Here is a 20,402-nt window from a genome sequence, read left to right as displayed (position 1 = left end):
ATATATATATATATATATATATATATATATATATAAAAATAAGAGGAACATGGCATGTTTTAATCAAAGGAAGATTACTGTTGCAAAAATATAACTTTGATAAACCTTCAAATCAGCACCTACCATCACTGAAGTGTGCTAAAGTCAGTTGATTTCAGCACAAAGTACTTATGTGCAACTGAGGCCCAATAGAAGGGACACCATATTTTCATGTTGCCTCTTCATATTTTAATAAGGTTTACGAGGCAGCAAGACATTAGGAAATAGTTTGGTGATACCCAGTGTATGAGACCGAACACATAATCATCTTTCATTTCATCTACTAAACTGAGGATTTGACATTTGCATTAAGGTCCAACACTAATGCATCGACAAAGTCTTCAATGGTAGGGGTTTTCTGTAGCATTCCTGAGAATCAAAAATGTGAGTCGGTTAATATTTACTCAAGACTGACAGTTAGCAAGGTCTTACAGAAAATGTCATTTCGAGTGGTGTTTTTACCTTGGACCATCAGCACAGGCTCTTTGCTGCCTCCATGAGCGAGCATCTCTCTGCGATAACGCTCTCCCATCACTCTGAAAATGACAGTTCAAGTTTCTTCTTAATTAGAACAGACCTCCAATACAACTACAGATATTTTGTATGTTTGACAGTGAACACCAGTCACTATAGATATTTGACATTAAATGTAAATAGAATTAGAAATAAGTATTTCCAGTCACCATGAGTACCAGTTTGATGTACATTATCTGTGCACTCAGTATCCATCATTATATATATATATATATATATATATATATATATATCTATCATGCATAAGACAAAAGTGTTCTAAATGGCATGAGGAGTTGAAATCTCCACACTGACCTGCTGAAGGGGTCCTGTAGAAAGCACTGCCTCCACACCATCGAGGCAACAGCCCTGGACATGAGGTAGGAGTAATATTTAGCACCATAGCCAACCAGGTGACTAAATCTCAGCTGCCAAGCCTACATCAAAAAAAAATGTAAGATAAGCATTTCATTTTTTAAATTACAGGTCATGAAACAAAAACAAACATTTTTTTTATAATTAGACAAACTGCAGAATTGTCTGTGATGCTACCACGCACTCACAGTGTCTTTAACATATGGTAACCCGTAAAATCTCTCCTGCATTTCTTTGAGGATGTCAGTGGTTGATCTGTATTGTGGTTTTCCATGATAAACCTGGTCCAAAGCTGCATAGAAAATCTTTAAAGAGAAGAATCGCACCATCAAAAAATAAATAAATTAATCACTAGAAGACTTAATATATAAAGCCTACAGTATCATATTTATTACGCACATTTTAATGCCTCTAAATTATCAAAAATCAAAACTTTAATGAAAAACGTATTCTATCTACTGCATTCCTTCTGTCGTCTGCTTGATAATTTTTTTTTTTTTTTACTAAAAGCTTTTTAGTTTATAGTTGTAGTCAACATTTTACATACACTTTGCAGTATCAAATTATATTATTTTACCTGCATAATATTTTTTATTTTGTACTGACCTGAATAAGATATTTTACATAAAAGATATTATACTGTCCACAATAGAAAATAATAGTTTGAATTTTTGAAAATTACCCCAGTCAAAAGTTTACATACGCTTGATTCTTAATACTGTGTTTTTACGTGGATGATCCACAGCTGTGTTTTTGTTTTGTGATAGCTGTTCATGAGTCCCTTGTCCTGAACAGTTAATCTGCCCGCTGTTCTTCAGGTGCTAAAAATTCTTTGTTTTTTTGGCATCTTTTGAGCATTTGACTCCTTTCCAACAGTGATATTGAGATCCATTTTTTCACGCTGAGGACAACTAAGCGACTCGTACGCCGCGGCTATAACAAGTGTTTTAAATGCCCTCTGATGCTCCAGAAGGAAACATTAGTTAAATAATTAACATTTTGCAAATACTGCAAAGTCTATGAAATTTTTTTTACCACAACTGTAGTTTAGGTTTCAGATCCCTGTTCATGAGTCTTTTTGATGTGATATATTTCCACAGTCTTTAGAAGTAAATGTAATATTGTTAGAAATATTTCAAGTATCTACTCAACTACAGTTTACGTCCCACAATTACTCCTGACTCATTAAAGCTGACTTTATTCATACCAGCACAATAGATCTCCATCACAGAGTCGTGATATCTGTTTTTAATACCTGTAGCTGAGTATCAGCAGCACTACAAACCCTCTTAGACTCACATAAACGGGACACTAGGTTCTCCGGAAGAGGCTGGAGAGAATAAAAGACAGATGTTACATCAACATTTTTTGTTTCCCTTAACATGCAGTTCTTCTGATGGGGTTCAGATACATATACAATGATCTCTGGAGCAGGCATGTGCACAAACCTACCTCTCCAGTCTGATAATGTCGTGCAAACCGGCTCAAAACTCGATAATCTGAGGCAAAATACTCCATCAGAATGGAAGGGACTTCAGCAAAGTCTGTGGAGCACCTGGTTCCTTTATAGATATATAAATAAAATTCAGATTAGTTAATTTTCATGTAAATTCAATTTACGCGTAAGCACAACACAATCCTGATTATTAATTGAACTCTGACCTGTGACGTGCTGATAGTGTGTCCTGCCTAACATGGAGTGCATGGCATGTCCCATCTCATGAAAAAGGTTCTCCACCATAGAGGGGGTGAGCAGAGATGGGGTTCTGCCACTGGGTGGAGGTAAACTCAGCATCAGCACCACAACAGGCAGCTGGTAAACACCATCTTCCCTCAGCCGCCCACCACGGATGGTGAAGTGGCAGTCCTGCCATATATAGAAATAGTAGTTTAAAGGGACCGATAAAGCAAAATATGAAAATATATACATATATATGTATATATTATATATATATATGTATATATTATATATATATATGTATATATTATATATATATATGTATATATATATATATATATATATATATATATGAAATATATATTTACACACACTACCCTAGTTTGGGGAATTTTTTAATGTTCTTGAAAGAATTCACTTATATATGGAAGCCTGTTTCTGCTGTTGAATTAAAAAAATTGGGACTTATGTCACAAATCGAACCTAATATCTTGCAATTCAGAGGAGAAATAAAAGCTGAATTTATACATCGCAATAGGTTTTTTTTGTTTTACATCTGCAAGTATATGTCTCATAATTCTAATATTGTTTTCTCATAATTGCAAGTTATAAAATCCGAACTGCAAGAAAAAAAAATCTGAATTGTGAGATTTCCAATTTCCTTTTTTTATTCCTTGGCAGAAACAGGCTGCCATACTTATAAATGAATACAGTAAAACAGTAATGTTATGAAATATTACAGTTTAAAATAATTTTACAATGTAATTTATTCCTGTGATGCAAAGCTGAATTTTCAGCATCATTTCTTCAGTCTTCAGTGTCACAATCCTTCAGAAATCATTCTAATGTGCTGATTTGCTGCTCAAAACAATCTTTCTTGTTATTTTCACTGCGGAAAACAGTTGCGTTTCTTAATACTTTTTGTGGAAACTGATGGAAAGGTCGAAAGAACAGCATTTATTTAAAATAAAAATCTTTTGTAACATTAGAAATGTCTTTACTGTTACCTTTGCTGAATAAAAGTATTAATTTCTGTCCACAAACTTTTAAAAGGCACTTGTGGTATTTGTGTTCGATTAGTTTAACCAATATTATGCATTATACAATTGAATTATACATCACCGTTATACAGAATCAATCGAGAGCAGCCAGCCTTACCTGGTGAGGTTTATCAGGTCTGCGGAAGAAATCACAGTAGATGTATCCCAGCAGTCCCTCTGTTTCATGGACCACAGCCTGTTAAGAAACAGTCAATACAGTGGTGCATCTATATTAATACATCTATGATGGATCTAAGGAGAGCTGGACTTGAAAACTGAGCAAACAAAGATGGAGGACAGAATCTTACAAGCTTTCGAACATCTTCACTCCACAGTTCGCCCATCTTCGGGTGCTCCGCTTGAAAATAAACCCCCAGAAGCTGTGTGAAGAGGCAATTGAGTCCCTCCATGCATGCACCCAGAGAGAAGTATGGGCTGTAGATGCTGGGATCAATGTTAAACCTGCAGGTACATGCATGTGTATGAAGATAAAAATGAAGCAGATGGCATATCCAGAGGGATGTAAACATGAAAACACCTTACATTTCAGTTCGTATGGCACTGCTGAGGTACGCATGATCCCACGGCATCACTTCCTGACATGTGTAAAACAATATTTTGAAAATCTGTCTGCATTTGTGATGCAAAAAAAAAAAAAGGAAAGCAGCATTCCCAAAACAAATCTTTAGCAATAAAATAAACATTTACAGGATTTGTTGTGTGTGTTTTCTTCTTCACTTCTTTCATCATCTTGAAGTCCTTTGATGTTCTGTATTATGACAAACAAACAGAGTAAACTTTAAAACACATCAAAGACTCCCATTCAAAAACAGCACTTAACCTGAACCATACCTGTCAGAGAGTTTTTCTGTTAGCAGCTTCAAAAACTTCATCACGGTCTCTGTAAAACAAATTTGTTTACAAGTTCGTTTTCATTTCTCCTTCGTTTGCAGCTGTTACATAAAAGTAGCTATGAGGACTACAGCCAGCAGATGACGCTCTGATTATTTTACCTGGGGTTTTAGCCATTGTTCCTTTCAAAGCCCTGTGTGCAAACGACTCATAGCCCACTAATGTTGACAGCTCATGTCTACAAGCCAAAAGCTCATCCAGACAAAGCAAGAGACTAGTGTTGGGGTACAGAAAGATTTTATATGCAGCTTCCCGCACCTACCAGAGGGAAGAAAAAAGACGCTTACAAAACATGCAAATTAATGCGAACCTTGCTATAAAGCTTGTGTAAACAGCCAACAGCATATCACACCACAGGGACGTGATGGATTTATGTGCACCTTTAAGCTCAAGCAACAAACAAAGAGATGGTAACAACATAAACAGAATCATTTGATCACACGCACCAACTCATTAGGAGAGTCAGCATACAACCCGCCGATCTGAACACGGTTCCCATCTATGGAAAAGCAGTGGCGGATGTGTTCTGGCAAAACTTGCTTATCTATGGCGTTTGGGAGCTGAGAGCCGCTCAGAAACTCGTGGTAAAGATCCAGCAGCTTCACATTCAGAGCGACAGCCTTACTCCTCTGAGATGATTCATAAAGAAATATATTTATAAAATCAGTATGATCACATTAAAAATGGCTTGTATTTTGGACTTAAAGGATTGTTCTCACCTTTGAATAATCCAGATGTATTCCACTGATCTCAAAATCAAACATGAAGAGCTCTGCCACTCTTCTAAACCGGCAACAGAAACATATGAAAGAAATTGATCAAAAATGATAGTAAAAACATTTATATTATTTAAAAAAAGCTTGGATTTTAAATAAATGCTGTTATTTTCAGCTTTTTATTCTTCAAATAATCCTGAAAAAATTTAGCACTGTTGTGTTTTAATGTATATTAAACAGCATAACTGTTTTCAGCATTAATATTTGATTTTATTAATATTTCTTGAGCAGCAAATCAGCTTATTAGAATGATTTCATGTGTACATGTGACACTGGAGACTGGAGTAATGATGCTGAAAATTCAACTTTAACATTACAGCAATAAACTACCTTATAAAATATATTAAAACACAAAATATTATTATATTACACAATATTACTGTATTTTTGATCAAGACTTCTTTCAAAAACATTAACCAATCTTACCGATTCTAAACATTTGAACAAATATAAACAGTTTTAGGCTACAGTCATTTCAGAAATACATCTTCTCCTGTTTAACTTCGAATTTAAATCATGTTAAATAGGAAGTTCACCTGCCTTGTGTCTGAGTCCAGTGTGGCCAGAACAGCCTCGTTTCCCAGCAAATTCTTCAGACTCTGACACAAATCGACGTTTGTATTGAGTCTGTAATATACATTAAAATAAAAAATAAAACACAAATACCATTTAACAGTACTGCCAGAACAACCAGACGACAGAAACACACATTTCCACAACAGTTCCAACTTCAACGCAGGTCCTTTCCGCTGCCTCTCGGAACGCAGCATCCGGATGAGCCACTTTGATGAAATCTGCCTGCAAATGAAATGCTTGTGAGATTTAACAGACCCCTAACAAGAATCACAGTTTACGTTACACCAACACAATTAAGTTTACCAGGTCTGCAACTCTGCATAAGCTGTCAGACAGCTGATCAAATGTTTCCACAGTGACGGCACCAGGAGGATGTGTGCAAGCTTTGTGGACCAGAAACTCTGCCTCCCTGAGAGCCTGATGCTGAGCCATCTGGAACCCGGCAGGACCGCTGAGCTCTGGTACTCCAAACAGACCCTGAGCAGAGACGAGAGAGATTGACTTTTATTTTGCACAGCAAAACAAGACCTTTCCAAAATGTTTGAACATCCCCCATTAATTTATTTTCGTAAAGCAAAGAATTTAAAGAGCTTTTTCGTTAAGGCTGATGTATGTACAAGTGTATGTAAAGTTGGATTTCTTCAAGTGTGAGTGTTGCACCTTTTCTAATTGACAGAGCAAAACAAGACCATTAAAACTTTAGTCATTTTAAAGGAAGCCTGTTTCTGCCACTGAATTAAACAATTTCTTTTTGACTTTTTATATCATAATTCCGACTTTACTTCTCATAATTCTGAGTGTACATCTCACAAGTCTGACTTTCATATCTCCCAACTGAGATTTAAACTCACAACTGGAAGATATAAACTCATAATTTTGAGTTTATATCTCCCAAATGGTAGTTTGGGGTCATATGACCCAATGTAGGGGTCATATGACGTTGCTAAAAAGAACATTATTTTGTGTATTTGGTGTAATGCAATGTGTTTATGTGGTTTAAGGTTAAAAAAACACAATATTTTCCACATACTGTACATTACTGTTTCTCCTCTATGCCTCGCCTTCTGAAACTTGTCAATTTCTACAAAGCTCATCGTTCTGAAAAGCGAGGTGTGCTCTGATTGGCCAGCTATCCAGTGTGTTGTGATTGGCTGAATGCCTCAAGCATGTGACAGAAATGTTATGCATCTCACCATACTGTGATGCTGTGTGAGACAAGACAAAACCAATAAAACCCATTACAAACAAGGCATTTGTTGCATCCAGTGGGGACATAATTTTATGGATTATAAGGACTTAAGGCCAATTCGGACAGTAATTGTTTCTGATGTGGACCTCTGTAAAAATAAATTTACACATCACCTCAGTGATAAATCCCATGAATTTGGATGACGATCTATTCACAGAGGAGGAGTGAGTTCGAAACTGAGAACGTGCTGCTTACGTGACCAGTCACACAATTGTCTGCTGTAAATAAAATGAATTTTATGTACAAAATGTATTCTTATTATTGTGTAAAATGCATTTAAAAATACTTATTATTATGTAAAATGTATTCTTATTATTCCATGTATATTGTATAATATATAATCCTATGTATTATGATTATTTAAATCTCCTGTTTAAGAAGGCGTGTTATAGCCTAGTTGTATATAATTATACGCAATATAGTTATGTAGTCTATATCTGTTTATAATACACATTTTAAAACTGTATTGCATAACTGCTGCTGCCATAATAAAGACCCATTTCAATTGTTTGCGTGCTTTTCATCTCTTCTACTACCAGTCACTGTGAGCATATATAAAGTATTGTTTTTTTATACTTTCCAGCATTTCAGAACTAAATATGTATGCAAATTACACCGAAGTACAACAGTAACATAGCTTACGGTGTTCAGGGTTGCTCAAAAAGTGTTTAAGCACTGAATCATTTTCTTCTTGTAAACTCAGAGATGTGGATTCAGATGGCAATTCAATTACCACATGACCTCTGTGTTTGTCAAAAACAGTAGGTAATTCGGCTGGGGATTTTTACGGGGGTGGTGAGAGAAAAACACTGACATCCTGGATTCGGACGGCTATTAAATCACAGACTACCGTGAAAATCACTGACGTCCCCCTGAGAAACAATTACCGTCCGAAGAGGGGTTTATACTCTCTTTTTAAGTGAAGCCTTCTTTCTTTGCGTGTACATCTGGGCGGCATTATGCAAATCTTCCCACATCATGACATAGACATGTGGGGGCGGGTTTGAATGAGCCGTTTTAGGGGGCGTGGCTGACTCTTAGCTTTTATAAAGAATACCTATTTGAATTTGAGATTTTAATCTTTGCAACTTTACAGATGTTCTTTATGCACCAAGAGCTTGTAACATTCCAAAGAGAAAAGAAAAACTGAAATGACATCTTATGACCAATTTAAATCTTGCAACTGTGAGATAATTGCCAGAACTGTGAAATAAAAAAAGTAGCAATTAACCCCTTTTTTTCCGTGGCAGAAACGTACTTCCATACATTTGCCAATGCATAAAAATAATATAATCATACAACATTATATAATTACATTTAAAACACTTTATAAAAATTAATATACTTTTTAAAAAACAAAACTAACAAAATAAATAAAGATTAAATACTTATAAAAGCTTTATACAAAATAACAATAATGAAATAAAAATACAGTTAAAGCATATATTATAATGTATTATAAAAGTGTTTTAATAATATATTATAAAAGTCTCACCACATTTTTCTGTAAATGTTCACATCGTTGGTGCTGCTGAACATTAAATGCTGCTCCGACGGCAGACCATGTGTTGACGCTGCGTCCGTAGAGCGCGTGAGAGCGCTGCAGCAGGAGCCGCGAGCTGCGCATCACTGACCCTCACACACAACACTGTTTAACATTACAGCATAAGCTCCTGAGAAAACTCCCTGTGAAACAACCAAGCCGGATCGGCTCTTGCAAAGTATTATGCAAACATAAGTAATTAACTCAAGTTTCCCAGCGTGTAAATCTGCAGAGATCAGCTGTGGATTTCCCCTTTCCTGTGGAAACGTCAGCGTAGATTTCACTTCACCACTTTCTATAATCAACAACGAAAACGTACAAAAATCTTTAGTCAAGAAATTATCATCCAGAAATGCAATTACATTTATATTGTTCAGAAATGCGCTACGTTATGTTTAGCAATGTTGTGGTTAATTGGGGTTTGTTTCATATACTAACGAAACTGCGCGGACGTTTGGGTAAATGATATGTGACGTCAAGCTCAGATTAAATAAATCCAGCCAAAGCAGCAAACTAAAGGTCGCTGAGTCGCTCTGCCCTTGTGCTCCACTAATACACAAGCGAAAATGTTTCACACGAAGAATAAGCTTTGTTGTTTAATTAATGGCCGGTTTATTCAGTCATTTGTGGAATTAATGTTCGTTTTAAAATCTGAAAATGAAGAGATTATATGCGTCACATACTGGCCAACGATTTTTGAGTTATATAACTATCTTGTGTTATATTTGTATTATCTTGTGGGTCACATAGGCTTGTTTTCCATCTATTTTATATCGAATGTTTATAAGGAAGCATTAGCTTTATAAACCTACATTAGAAATAGCTTGAATGTGGCCCTAGACACAAAACTCAGACACTCCCTTGCCTTAAGCTGAAGTGTGTTAGAATATAAACAAAAACCCTTATGGCAAACATTATCTAGGTCATCACAGTCAAAACTGAGAAACTTTGGGTGGGGGTTGGGGTTACCATTACATATGGTGGGCAATTGCTCATCCAGTTATCTTATTAGTTGGGAACAGAGTGACTGTTGATGTCACTTCCTGTGCCAGGTGCCATTTATGAGCTTGGATCCATCTGCCTCACATCTGACTTGGCATTTAAGATACTCACATCGACTAATAACATGTAAATGGGAATGATTTCATATGTGTGCATATTCATCTGTCTTATTAAATGAATAAAGTATAAGAAATAGAGCAGTCATAGATATCAAATTCTAGGCATTGCATTTAAATCCTTGCACATTATAAAAACCATCAGAGAACTGTCAGATCCAGTGAAATACAATCTGAATGCTCTTGGAGAGAAATGAAAAAGCAAATCTTGAAACACTTTTGTAAAATGGTTATTCACCATACCAAAGAAATGTGATTTTAGCCATAAAGTGACATTTGGAATTGACATAAAATAACAAATCCATGTGTTAATTACTTTTCAAAAGTACATAACCGTAAAGAATAAATGTTTTTCCTGGATCCTAAATTAAAGAGATTTAGTTCAAAAACATTTAAACTCATTCCTAGACAACTAGTCATTCTAAAAAGTACACATATATGTGCTTAATATACATATATTTTTTCAGTTAACATTTGTTTTATTTTCTCAAGTAACTATGATTTTTGTTATACAATGGTATTTTTAAATATACCATACATTGTACATGCAGAACAAATTGCATCATTTGAAAGTGCAGAAATCTTATCTCATTTTAATCACCCAGTTCATTTAATACATCAATCTTTTAAAAAAATGCAAGTATAACTACATCTACAGTAATGAATGCAACTTCAAAAATCAAAGGGAGAACCGGGTATCACAACTGATTTTTTTATTGTCTTGAACCATAACACACAAGAGATACATCTATAAACAATGATCAAAAGAAACTGTACATTTATACTTGATATAATGCTACTGCTGGTCAGAACGCTTTACAACTAAAGAGATTTTACACCTAATGACTTCCTCGAATCTTAATAATGCATTTGGATATTTAAGAATCGCTTGCTTTGCAGATATTCATCCCACGTCTGCCATCGGTGCCACAACACAAACTCAACTCCAAGCCCCAAAAATCTTTTTCCCAGCAGTTTTACAAATTTATTGTGGTACTATCACAGAAAAGACGAAATCAATACACACGAAGCACAGGCCTGACATGAACTCCAGTACTAGAGAAAGTGTTTATTTAGAAGAAATGATAATGGAAAACTGCAGTTAATATAAGGAACACAGCTTACAAACGTTCTACAAGTAATCTTTCACCTTATAAACAATGAGTTATTTTCCCACCCCTCCCTCCCCAAACACACATTACAGGTCACACACACACACACACACACACACACACACAAAAAAATCCCTCATAGAGCCAATGGAATGTTAGTCATTCGGCAAGCTCGGCAAGATGTCCAGCTGTCTGTGTGAACGACATGCCTGCAACCTTCCCCTCTACCTCGCACTTTGAAAGCGAGAGCAGAGAGGGGGAAAAACTGCCTGTCGATATTTACCATGACGGTAGTTTTTTCTGCCCAATGTAAAAACGCTGGATATGATGAGATCACTTTCAAAATGTTTATTTTCTTCCATAAAAAATGTGTCTCTACAATCAAACTACTAAAAAACCTGCCTTTAGAAAATAGTAGATAAAAATATTCCCCTGAATTGTACAAGAAAAGAGGTACAGGGAGTGCTGGTAAAAGATGAGACCTCAGCAAAGTTATTCCCCGTCTTCTCCCTTCTTGTCGGCGTCTTCTGTTGCTGATGCCTGAAAAACATCACTGGCGTTAGATTACATACAAAAGACCAAAAATCGCTTTAGGTTATATATGTAAGATTTCCCAGTATATGACTATGTTACCTCTTCGTCAGCTTTTGTTTCTCCGTTTTCTGCGGGCACCTCCTCTTTCTTCTCCTCCTCCTTGGGCTCCTTGGGTTCCTTTGTTTTCTTAGGCTTGGCAGCTGCCTTCTACAATGTGTTAAATGAATTTTTAATATTACTGCCAAGTTATAATTTATAACTTAATTTAGGGTTGTATCATTCTTCTTAATTAAAGACTCTTGTTACCTTTGGCTTAGGCTCTGCCTTTGGGGGTGCAGGTTTCTAAAAATGAAAAAGTTATAATACATCAATTAGTTAATAAAGAATATAAATAACTGCCATGTGGGTTAAATGAATGAGAACTGAATATAAAAGTAGAACATGAATACTCACGTTTACCAACCTCTCCGACCTTCTTTTAGGCTGCAAAGTAATAACACGTTTATTCAATACTTATTTTAAAACTAAAATTAAACTTTATTTCCATGCAATAAGGAGTGAGATCTGCTTACCTCAGTGACTTCAGCATCATTGTTCGCCTATGGGGGGAAAAAAGTATTATTCTCAAGTCCCATCACTGTCATTTATAACAGATTCAACTGTATAACACAAGTTGCATGTAAAAAATGGCTACATTTATAGCTTTAACAGTCTAGCTCATCAGGTAGGGATGAGAACTGTACAAATGTATTTTATTTTGATATCTCTTTAATAATTATTTTAGTACTTTTGAGAAAACATCTTTGAGAATATTTCTTCATATGAGATAATAGAACAGATATAATAAATCTGAAACAAATGTAATAAAAATGCAAAAGATGTTTACAGACTTTTTAAGACTTTTCATAGTTCTAGAGGCCAGCCAATAATTGGTTAAAATATCAAAACAAGTGGTACAAAATTTATTTTAATAAAACATTACTTCAAAAATCATGACATTATATGAATAAAGCTACATTGACATGAATCTTACATTAACTTAAGCGAGCCTTGAGTACATCATAACACAAGAAACAGTTTTTGATTCCTTTCCATTCAGACATGACCAAAGTAAATAACTTTTGGTTTCATAAGTGAATCTGTTTTTATCAACTGTGAATTAAGTAACCGTTCTAACTGATTAATTACATTCATTAGAAAGGGGCTAATAAAAATAATTCCATAAGGAACTGGAATAACGGAGTTGTATTTAATTGATTCACTAAGAAAGAGACGGCTCATTCGAGTCATTGGTTCGAGAAACTGTCTCACTGGTCGCCACGTATGGTTTTGATTCCTTATTAAAAAGAATCGGATCATTTGAATCATTCGTTTGGGAACGAGACTACACGGGTTCAAAAGAATCGGATCATGAGTCATTCGCTTGGTGTTCGTACATGGTTGCTCTACGTTTCGTACTTTTTGTGGATTATTTCTAAATGACTCCCAAACACACAGCCAGTAAGTAATCACTGTTTATGTTCTGCCTCCGTTCTCCGATACTGTGGCTGCTCGGTCCGTTTTTATTGCAGTCTCGCGCGTACCGCCCCCTTCATGCGTACAGTCTCATTCAACGCTGATTAATGGTGATTTGCTCTCGCCCCACCGACCCCGCTCCATGACATTCCCGCCATTCGATTTCAAACACAACATCCCGAGGTGCACAGCCACAAGAAAAAAAAAAACACTAACGTTACAGAATATACCAGAATAATAGGAAACACCAAACAGTGGCGCTATGATGTGCAAGAATACCGCATTGCATAATCTGGCACATGCACGAACAAATATACCGAGACGCAATCGTGCACTACAGCCCTAATGCACGAATTAAATCCCTAATGCGCGTCTATGATCTGCAGGATAAAATAATGCACCGTCTGTCACCGTGTTTTCAGACCCACAGCGAGTTTAAATCATCAGGGTTGCGCTTAAGGGCAGCCATGACACTAAAAAGACCCGAGCCTTTACAAAGACATTTACGTGCAATTTTAGCCAACCCTACTAAAAATAAAAACTTCATGTGATAGATAAATTAACAAATATCCCATGCAACAATCTGATTTGATGTCCCGCACAGCCTTTAGGTTGCCCGACTGTATAAGCTTGCACATAAACGAAAACTAATAACGTTAAGTTACACCCCCTTTGTCTGATGTCGACAGGGACTTCGTCCATTTGTAAACAAAAACACGACACATACACACACAAATTCATATTCTACGTCCGCGCACGTGTGAAAATCAAGTTGGGTTTTAATTAATTTGATGGAGAAAAAAAATCTCAGTAGCGCGCTCTCAAATCAAAACGCATTTATTCAAACACAAGAATATGCAAACAAAAATGCAGGAATACTAATGCAATTGGATAAAAATAAACACATTTGTATGCAAAGTGCACTATTGCACATGCACTATTATTTTGATTCCGCTTTTGCTTTTTATTAACTGCATGTTCTATTAAAGATGGTGCTTCGATAAATTAGGAAACCAATGCGCTACTTACTTTGCTCCTTTTAGGCATGGCTGTGGGTTTGTACAACGCGCAAAAATCAAAGCGGTTAAAATGCAAGATGCACGGATTTAACGCTGAAAAACAGTCGACACTGTGTTGAGCTCGGTTAAAGATTCACACAGTAGGTTTGAGCACAGTATAGGAACACGTTAACGCTCGTCCGAAACAAAAACCTGCTCAAACCGGATTGGATTCTCCTCCTCCTCCTTCTTCTTCCCTATTCAATTCATCACAGGCCGACCTGACAGCGAATCTTCGATTCCCACTATGGCGAAGCCCCAGCTTATGAATATTAATGATATATTGATGACGAAACCTGGCAACTTTCCGTAGGCGTCCAGTCACTTACCTTAATTAATATTCATTAGCAATGCCATACAGATAGTAGGATCCGCTCATTGGCCAGCAGACTAGAGTACCCTTGCCAACGACTGCCTTTAAGCCAATCCGAATGAACGCAATTTTGCTAATTTAATATTCATAAGCCTCGTCTTCACCATAGTAGGATTATCAAATCCGTCTCTCCACCTCCTGCTCCCGGTGATTGGCCGGCGGAGACTGACTGCACATTTTCAAATCATAGCAAAATACCCCTGTGGACACTTTTGCGTGCCAATCAGTTGGTATATTAATTGTTTTTGCAATGACTTTGAGCTTTTGAAGGGAGATTTTATTGGTTCTGTTGTCGATTTAAAATGTTAGGTAAATCCCAAATCATATTCCCATCTTTAATTTACTTGCGATTAGATCATAAATGTTGCACAATCTAAGGCATTTTTTTATGGTTTCCAGATGTGTGCGAGCTATTTTTGGAGCCGGATTTGAAAGGGACCTCTGAGCTGTTGGGCTTTTAAAGCTTTTAAAGGTTTTGCAGGAGAAAACGGCGACTGTGCACAGAAAAATTTCTGAAGCCATTGCTGAAATCTACTGTGCAAACAAAAACAATGCAAAATGAATGAAGCTGCAGTTCCTGTGCCATTTTTCATTATTTTTTTAAATTTTTTTTTGCTTTTAGTGAATTATTAATAAGTGAAAAAATACATGTTATTATAAACATACAGTACTGTGCAAAAGTCTTGGGCCATTAGTATTTTCACCAACACAAAATTGTTTTAAGCCAGTTATTTCTCTGTTTTGTTGTAGTGTGTCAGTAGTTAATATGAGTTTACATTTCCAAACAATATTTTTTGCCATTAATTGTAATAATCCAGTGAGATTTTTGTTTGTACAAGGAGTCTGACCACAGCCGGTGCTCCACACAGAGATCTGATCTCACCATCATCCAGTCTGTCTGGAATAACATGAAGAAACAGAACAAACTGAGACAGACCAAATCCAGAAGAACTGGCAATGTCTCCAAGATTTCAAAAAATGGTGCTCTGAAATCTGTCATAATGTATGACCTAAAATGTGATAAACAGCTTAGTGTCATCATACAGCACATTGGTATCAGCAAAGAAAATGTTCTCATCAAGTACCATATTTTTGCTATATAATGTTCTTGAGTTTGCTACAATTCTTTTGAGGTTAAAAAAAGTCTTGACATTACAATACAGGATCTTCTAGCACCAGTAAATGGTTAGTTCTAAATAAATGAAGCATAAAAACTGATTTGTGGAACTTAAAAATATCTCATAAGGCATAAGTGGAATTTTTATGTCCAAGGTCCAACCCAAGGTCTCCATTTCTAGGGTTCCTGTATGTTCCTAGTCCACAACGTCATGAAAATCAGTCATGACTTTAACTACATTGCTATCTCCTAATCCAGACCCTTGCAATTTCACAATGACCACCAGCAAGTCCCTCCTTGCCGGTCCCCTCCCCCATGAAGTTGTCCCATGTCTATGTTCCTGCAGGACTGGGATGGGGGTGGGTGTTGTAGGTGTGGCCGCTGAGTTTCAGATAACAGGTCACGATTAAAGACATTTGCTATCCTTTAACTTCAGTTAAGACAGGAAGGAAAGGGGCTCTGAAGTGATCTGTGCCATGCTCGATTACAAAGCTGCTAACTAAGCATACATGTGAGGGTGAGATCATTGTGCATGTGTGATCACGTCATTGAGAAAACACATAACACCAGTGTACGATGAGGTCCTGACAACCCATGAGCACCATCTGAATGTCCTCAGTGTTTGCTTTATTTCACATGCTAAACACCTACATACTCCCAATCTCTGTGTGTGTTTACTTGCAAAGAATTCCAATGTTTCTAAGGACAATCAAACCATATAATTTTAGTAGCTTATTAATATAAATGTGTACAAAACGGAAAACACTGTATGATGTTGCTATGCAAATGCCATGGCATTCTGAATGGATTTAATGTTTTTCTGTGTGGTGGCAAGGGCTAGTTGCATAAAAGGTCTTAAAAGGTTATCATCTGTTTTTTTTTCTTTTTTCTAAATTTAATCCAAAAATAAGATCGATTACCCTGCTAGTGTGTCAGACTAGTTCTTAAGACACTGTAGAGGCTATGTTAACTGGCCCCTTTCTGGTTTCTTGAGTGTTGCTATGCAATTTCTAGGGTGTGAGTGGTTTCATCTGGTTGTTGAGGTCTTCTGGGTGGTTTTATGGTGTTGTTATGCATTTGCTAGGGTGTAAGTGGACTTTAGTATGTGGCTATTTGGTTGTGGAGGTGTTCTGGGTTGTTTATTGGGTGTTGCTATGCATTTGCTTGAGATTTCTGAGTGGGTTTAGTGTGTTGCTGTTTAATTGTTAGGGTATGCTAAGTTTTTAGGCATTGCTATGCATTTGCTAGGGTGTTCTGTTTTGTAATTCAAGTGTTCGCAGCTATGTTATTGCTAGGGCATTGCTATGCATTTGCTTGGATTTTCTAAATGGGTTTAGTGTGTTTCTGTGTGGTTGTTATGGTGTTTGTGGAGATTTCTAGGTTGTTGCTATGACTTTGCTAGGAAGTTCTGAGAAGCCTAGTTGTAGTGCATTGCTATGCAGTTGTTAGGATGTTTTGGGTATGTTGATAGGATATCATTATGGATAAAAAAAAAAAATATATCAATGCCTAAAACACGCTTAAGTCTATTATTAAGAAGTGGAAGGTATTTGGTACAACAAAGACCCTCCCTGGATCAGGATGTCGCTCCAAACTGGACGAAAGAGCCAGGAGGAAACTGGTCTGAGATGCAACCTATAGGCCTACAGCAACTCTGAATCAGTCGCAGGAATTTATGACAAAGAGTGCATTGTGTGCATGTACTAACAATATCACAAATTCTCCACAAATGTGACTTGTATGGGAGTGTTGCAAGAAAAAATCCGCTCCTCAAGAAAGACCACATGCAGACACTACTGAGCTTTGCCAAAAACCCACCTTGGAGATTCTGAGGCAGATATGAGACTGAAATGTAATTATTTAGTCTCAACACAAAACAATATCTCTGGCAGAAATACAATACAGCTCCAAATAACAGCATTTCTCCAGTAAAGCTTATAGCTGGTAATATCCTGCTGTGGGGGTGTTTCTCTGCAGCAGTGACCGGAGCACTTGTCAGGAGAGAAGGAAGAATGGATGGGGCAAAATACAAATTCTTGAGGAAAATCTACTGCCCTGTGCCTGAAATTTGTCGAAGGGAAGAAGGTTTACATTCCAGCAGTGACCCAAAGCACACACTAAAACTGAGCACACAGTGGTTGAAGGAGAAAAAGGTAAATGTCCTTGCATGGCCTAGTCAGATCCCAGACTAAAACTCTACTGAAAATTTGTGGAATGACTTGAAGATTGTAGTTCTCAAACGCTCACCATCAAATTGGGCAAAAATCGCAAATAGTCTATAGACATATCCAAACAGACTAAAGGCTATAATTAAAGCAAAAGGTGGTCCAACAAAATACTAACACAACAAGGTGATGCTTTTTCCAAATCAGTGACTCGTTTTTTTGTTTCTTTTCTGACGTTCATGAGAAAAAATTGTGTCTGTCTTCATTTCAGTCTGCAAAGCAACTAAATGTGATTATTTTAAAGGAGAGTGCTTCTTTTATACCCACTGTATACTAACTTCACAAGTTTCACTGGTGACTGCACTAGAGCAAGATCATTTCTATTATTTGTCCTCTTTCATGAACAAGTACTTTCTTCAGTGTAAATTTGGTTAAATTCCTCATATTCTTCAATCTCTTAACCTTTAGCAGAGTTTCAAATCTTGCTGACTCTCTTGTGAGAAGTGTATCACACTTGCTCTGTGTTGCAAGATTGGCTGTTCTTTACTGATGTCACACATTCATGTGCATTATTATTATTAAACTCAGGATTAAAGCCTGGGTTGATAAAGAAAGTTAATAATCAGCATAATGGTACCAACAACACTGGATTTGAGTGGTTTGGTTTTGTTAATTCAAGCATCCTGTAACTCTGAATTTGTTCAACTACCATTGAGGTACAGGCCCAAGGTTTATTCAGTGTTGTTGTGTGTGTGTCTGTGTTGCTATGTGGTTGCTGGGGTGTTTTGGGTGGTTGCATATTGGTTGGGTCCCTCCTTTCCTCTCTTTTTCTGCTTTATATATTTTATTTTTTTATATATGTATAATTAATGATTTAGCTATGGTATTTTGCCACATAGCTATGGTATTTTGTTAGAATGTTACAATGGCATATTTTTGCAAGGAAATCATGTTGTTCCATAAAGTTGAAAGGTGCAATGTGAGGACCGGTATCAATAGATTTACAGAAGGATGTGTTTGATGAGTGGGATTAAGATACCCAGGTCACCTTGAGGTATTTCCAGTAGCTTGAACAAAAGCCTCTTTGAGGGGCAGCACTTCCTTTGGTTCTATCATCCATCTGCCACAACATCTTACTCACTCGACCGCCTTCATATTACCCACTTGATCATTATATAATCTGAGCACAGACGTTTAATTAAGACTCATTTCGTAGCAAAATCTACCAGACTTCAACTTTGATTTGGTTTGAATATGTCTGTTTGGCTCCAGTCAAACCCAGACCTGCACAGGCACGTCGAAGATGATGGTGAATGCTTAAAAATGTAAAACATAATAATCGTGCAATCTAAAATCCTGCCACTAGTTGACTAAGAAAGGTTTTAGCAGAGGTCGATGCAATGTAATCAAGCTTGATAAAACATACAGCAATGTTATCGTGGAAACATAGAGATTAAACTTGTACAGTAAAGCTTTGCTGATGTGGTCTTGCAGGAGTGGATACGAGCACAGACGGCTCTAGTGCATGCACTCATTTTGGAAGTGCAAGTATAACCCAGTGACTATATGGGTCAGTAAGTGGATTTCTCCTCGAGCGAATGGCTGCCTGCCCATCTGGACATGCACGTAAAGCCCAGATTACACAGAGTAATGGTGATGCTGCAGGGGTCAGTGAGAGGGGAGCAGACAGAGCTCCTCGCCAGTCTGGTACAGATTTATTATTGAAAATACATGTTTTGATTGATATTTTTCTGCATATGCACCTTCTTCATATCTTTACATATTACATGACTTATTATATTACAATACTATATTTTCTAATGGAATATTACACTACCACATTGACATTTTGCTCACTTGACTTTTACTGCAATAATGTTTGATGTAAAATACACTTGCATTTATGCATTCAGCAGATCCAGTGCATTCTAGGTAGGTATATACATTTTTATACTTGGGAATTGAACCTAAACGACATAAAAGCTGAAATGTGAAAAAATATAACTTTTCAACTTTAAGATACACAAGCAATTAATAATATGTCTGTTCGTTTGGTACAGTCTGTAAAAAAAATGTGCAGTTTGGGGAAAAATATGAACATTGCACATGATACTGTGGCCAACAGAGGCCATGTGTTGGAGATTGATGTACAGCAAAGCTCAGAAACCTGCTGTGACTGAGTATCGCTTTAACTGATGGACCAACTCGCTTAACAGATTTCCTAGAGGTGTGTCTTAGACAATGACATCATGGCAGACCAACTTTTCTTTTGTGATGAAGCTTATTGTCTCAAACTGCAGCGAGAACACAATTGGTTTAATCTTGGGTGAAGTAATGAGATTAACAAGGGACTTTTGAAAGTCAGTAACTTTAGATAATAATGAGGGACACCACGGCAGTGGATTTAAAGACACTGTAGTGCTATCTGTGCCTCAAAACATGGTCAGGGCCAGAGAGCATCTTGAGGGCTCAACCCTCCCCCATACTATACAATATTTCCCATTTGCAGCACTGAGGTCTTTATTGCTTACAGTGCTGCTATTGGTGTATTAGATCCACAGCATCCCCCAGTCAGCCTACAAAAGTGATTTATTTATACATCTCATAGTACATTTATGGAGAATTCCACAAAAATCTTCATTTACAGACAGAAATGTCTGTCATGGAGGGCAAATCTCATTAAGCCACCTACAACTTGCTTTGTTTTTT

General features: G+C 36.8%; 2 protein-coding genes across 2 annotated transcripts; both read right to left on the bottom strand.

Annotated features, from left to right (window-relative positions):
* Window positions 1-186: 186 nt before the first annotated feature.
* On the bottom strand, window positions 187-8,998 carry mipepb (mitochondrial intermediate peptidase b). The gene is made up of 19 exons (XM_059544982.1): window positions 8,654-8,998; window positions 6,213-6,386; window positions 6,043-6,131; window positions 5,874-5,960; window positions 5,277-5,340; window positions 5,004-5,186; window positions 4,659-4,815; window positions 4,498-4,546; window positions 4,354-4,414; window positions 4,189-4,241; window positions 3,954-4,107; window positions 3,764-3,841; window positions 2,590-2,794; window positions 2,380-2,489; window positions 2,183-2,257; window positions 1,116-1,232; window positions 868-989; window positions 502-575; window positions 187-408 (listed from the first exon to the last, which is right to left on the bottom strand). The coding sequence occupies exons 1-19, from the start codon at window positions 8,783-8,785 to the stop codon at window positions 323-325; spliced, it is 2,070 nt and encodes a 689-aa protein (XP_059400965.1). The 5' UTR covers window positions 8,786-8,998; the 3' UTR covers window positions 187-322.
* A 2,266-nt stretch (window positions 8,999-11,264) lies between these two features.
* Window positions 11,265-14,259, bottom strand: LOC132132126 (high mobility group nucleosome-binding domain-containing protein 3-like). Its single transcript, XM_059544407.1, has 6 exons — window positions 14,010-14,259; window positions 12,038-12,064; window positions 11,919-11,948; window positions 11,772-11,807; window positions 11,565-11,672; window positions 11,265-11,471 (listed from the first exon to the last, which is right to left on the bottom strand). The coding sequence occupies exons 1-6, from the start codon at window positions 14,025-14,027 to the stop codon at window positions 11,424-11,426; spliced, it is 267 nt and encodes an 88-aa protein (XP_059400390.1). The 5' UTR covers window positions 14,028-14,259; the 3' UTR covers window positions 11,265-11,423.
* Between the last annotated feature and the right edge of the window lie 6,143 nt (window positions 14,260-20,402).

Source organism: Carassius carassius, chromosome 49 (genome assembly GCF_963082965.1).
Source record: "Carassius carassius chromosome 49, fCarCar2.1, whole genome shotgun sequence".
NCBI lineage: Eukaryota > Metazoa > Chordata > Actinopteri > Cypriniformes > Cyprinidae > Carassius > Carassius carassius.
Note: the sequence above shows the minus strand (reverse complement) of the source record. Positions and strands in the feature narration are given on the sequence as shown.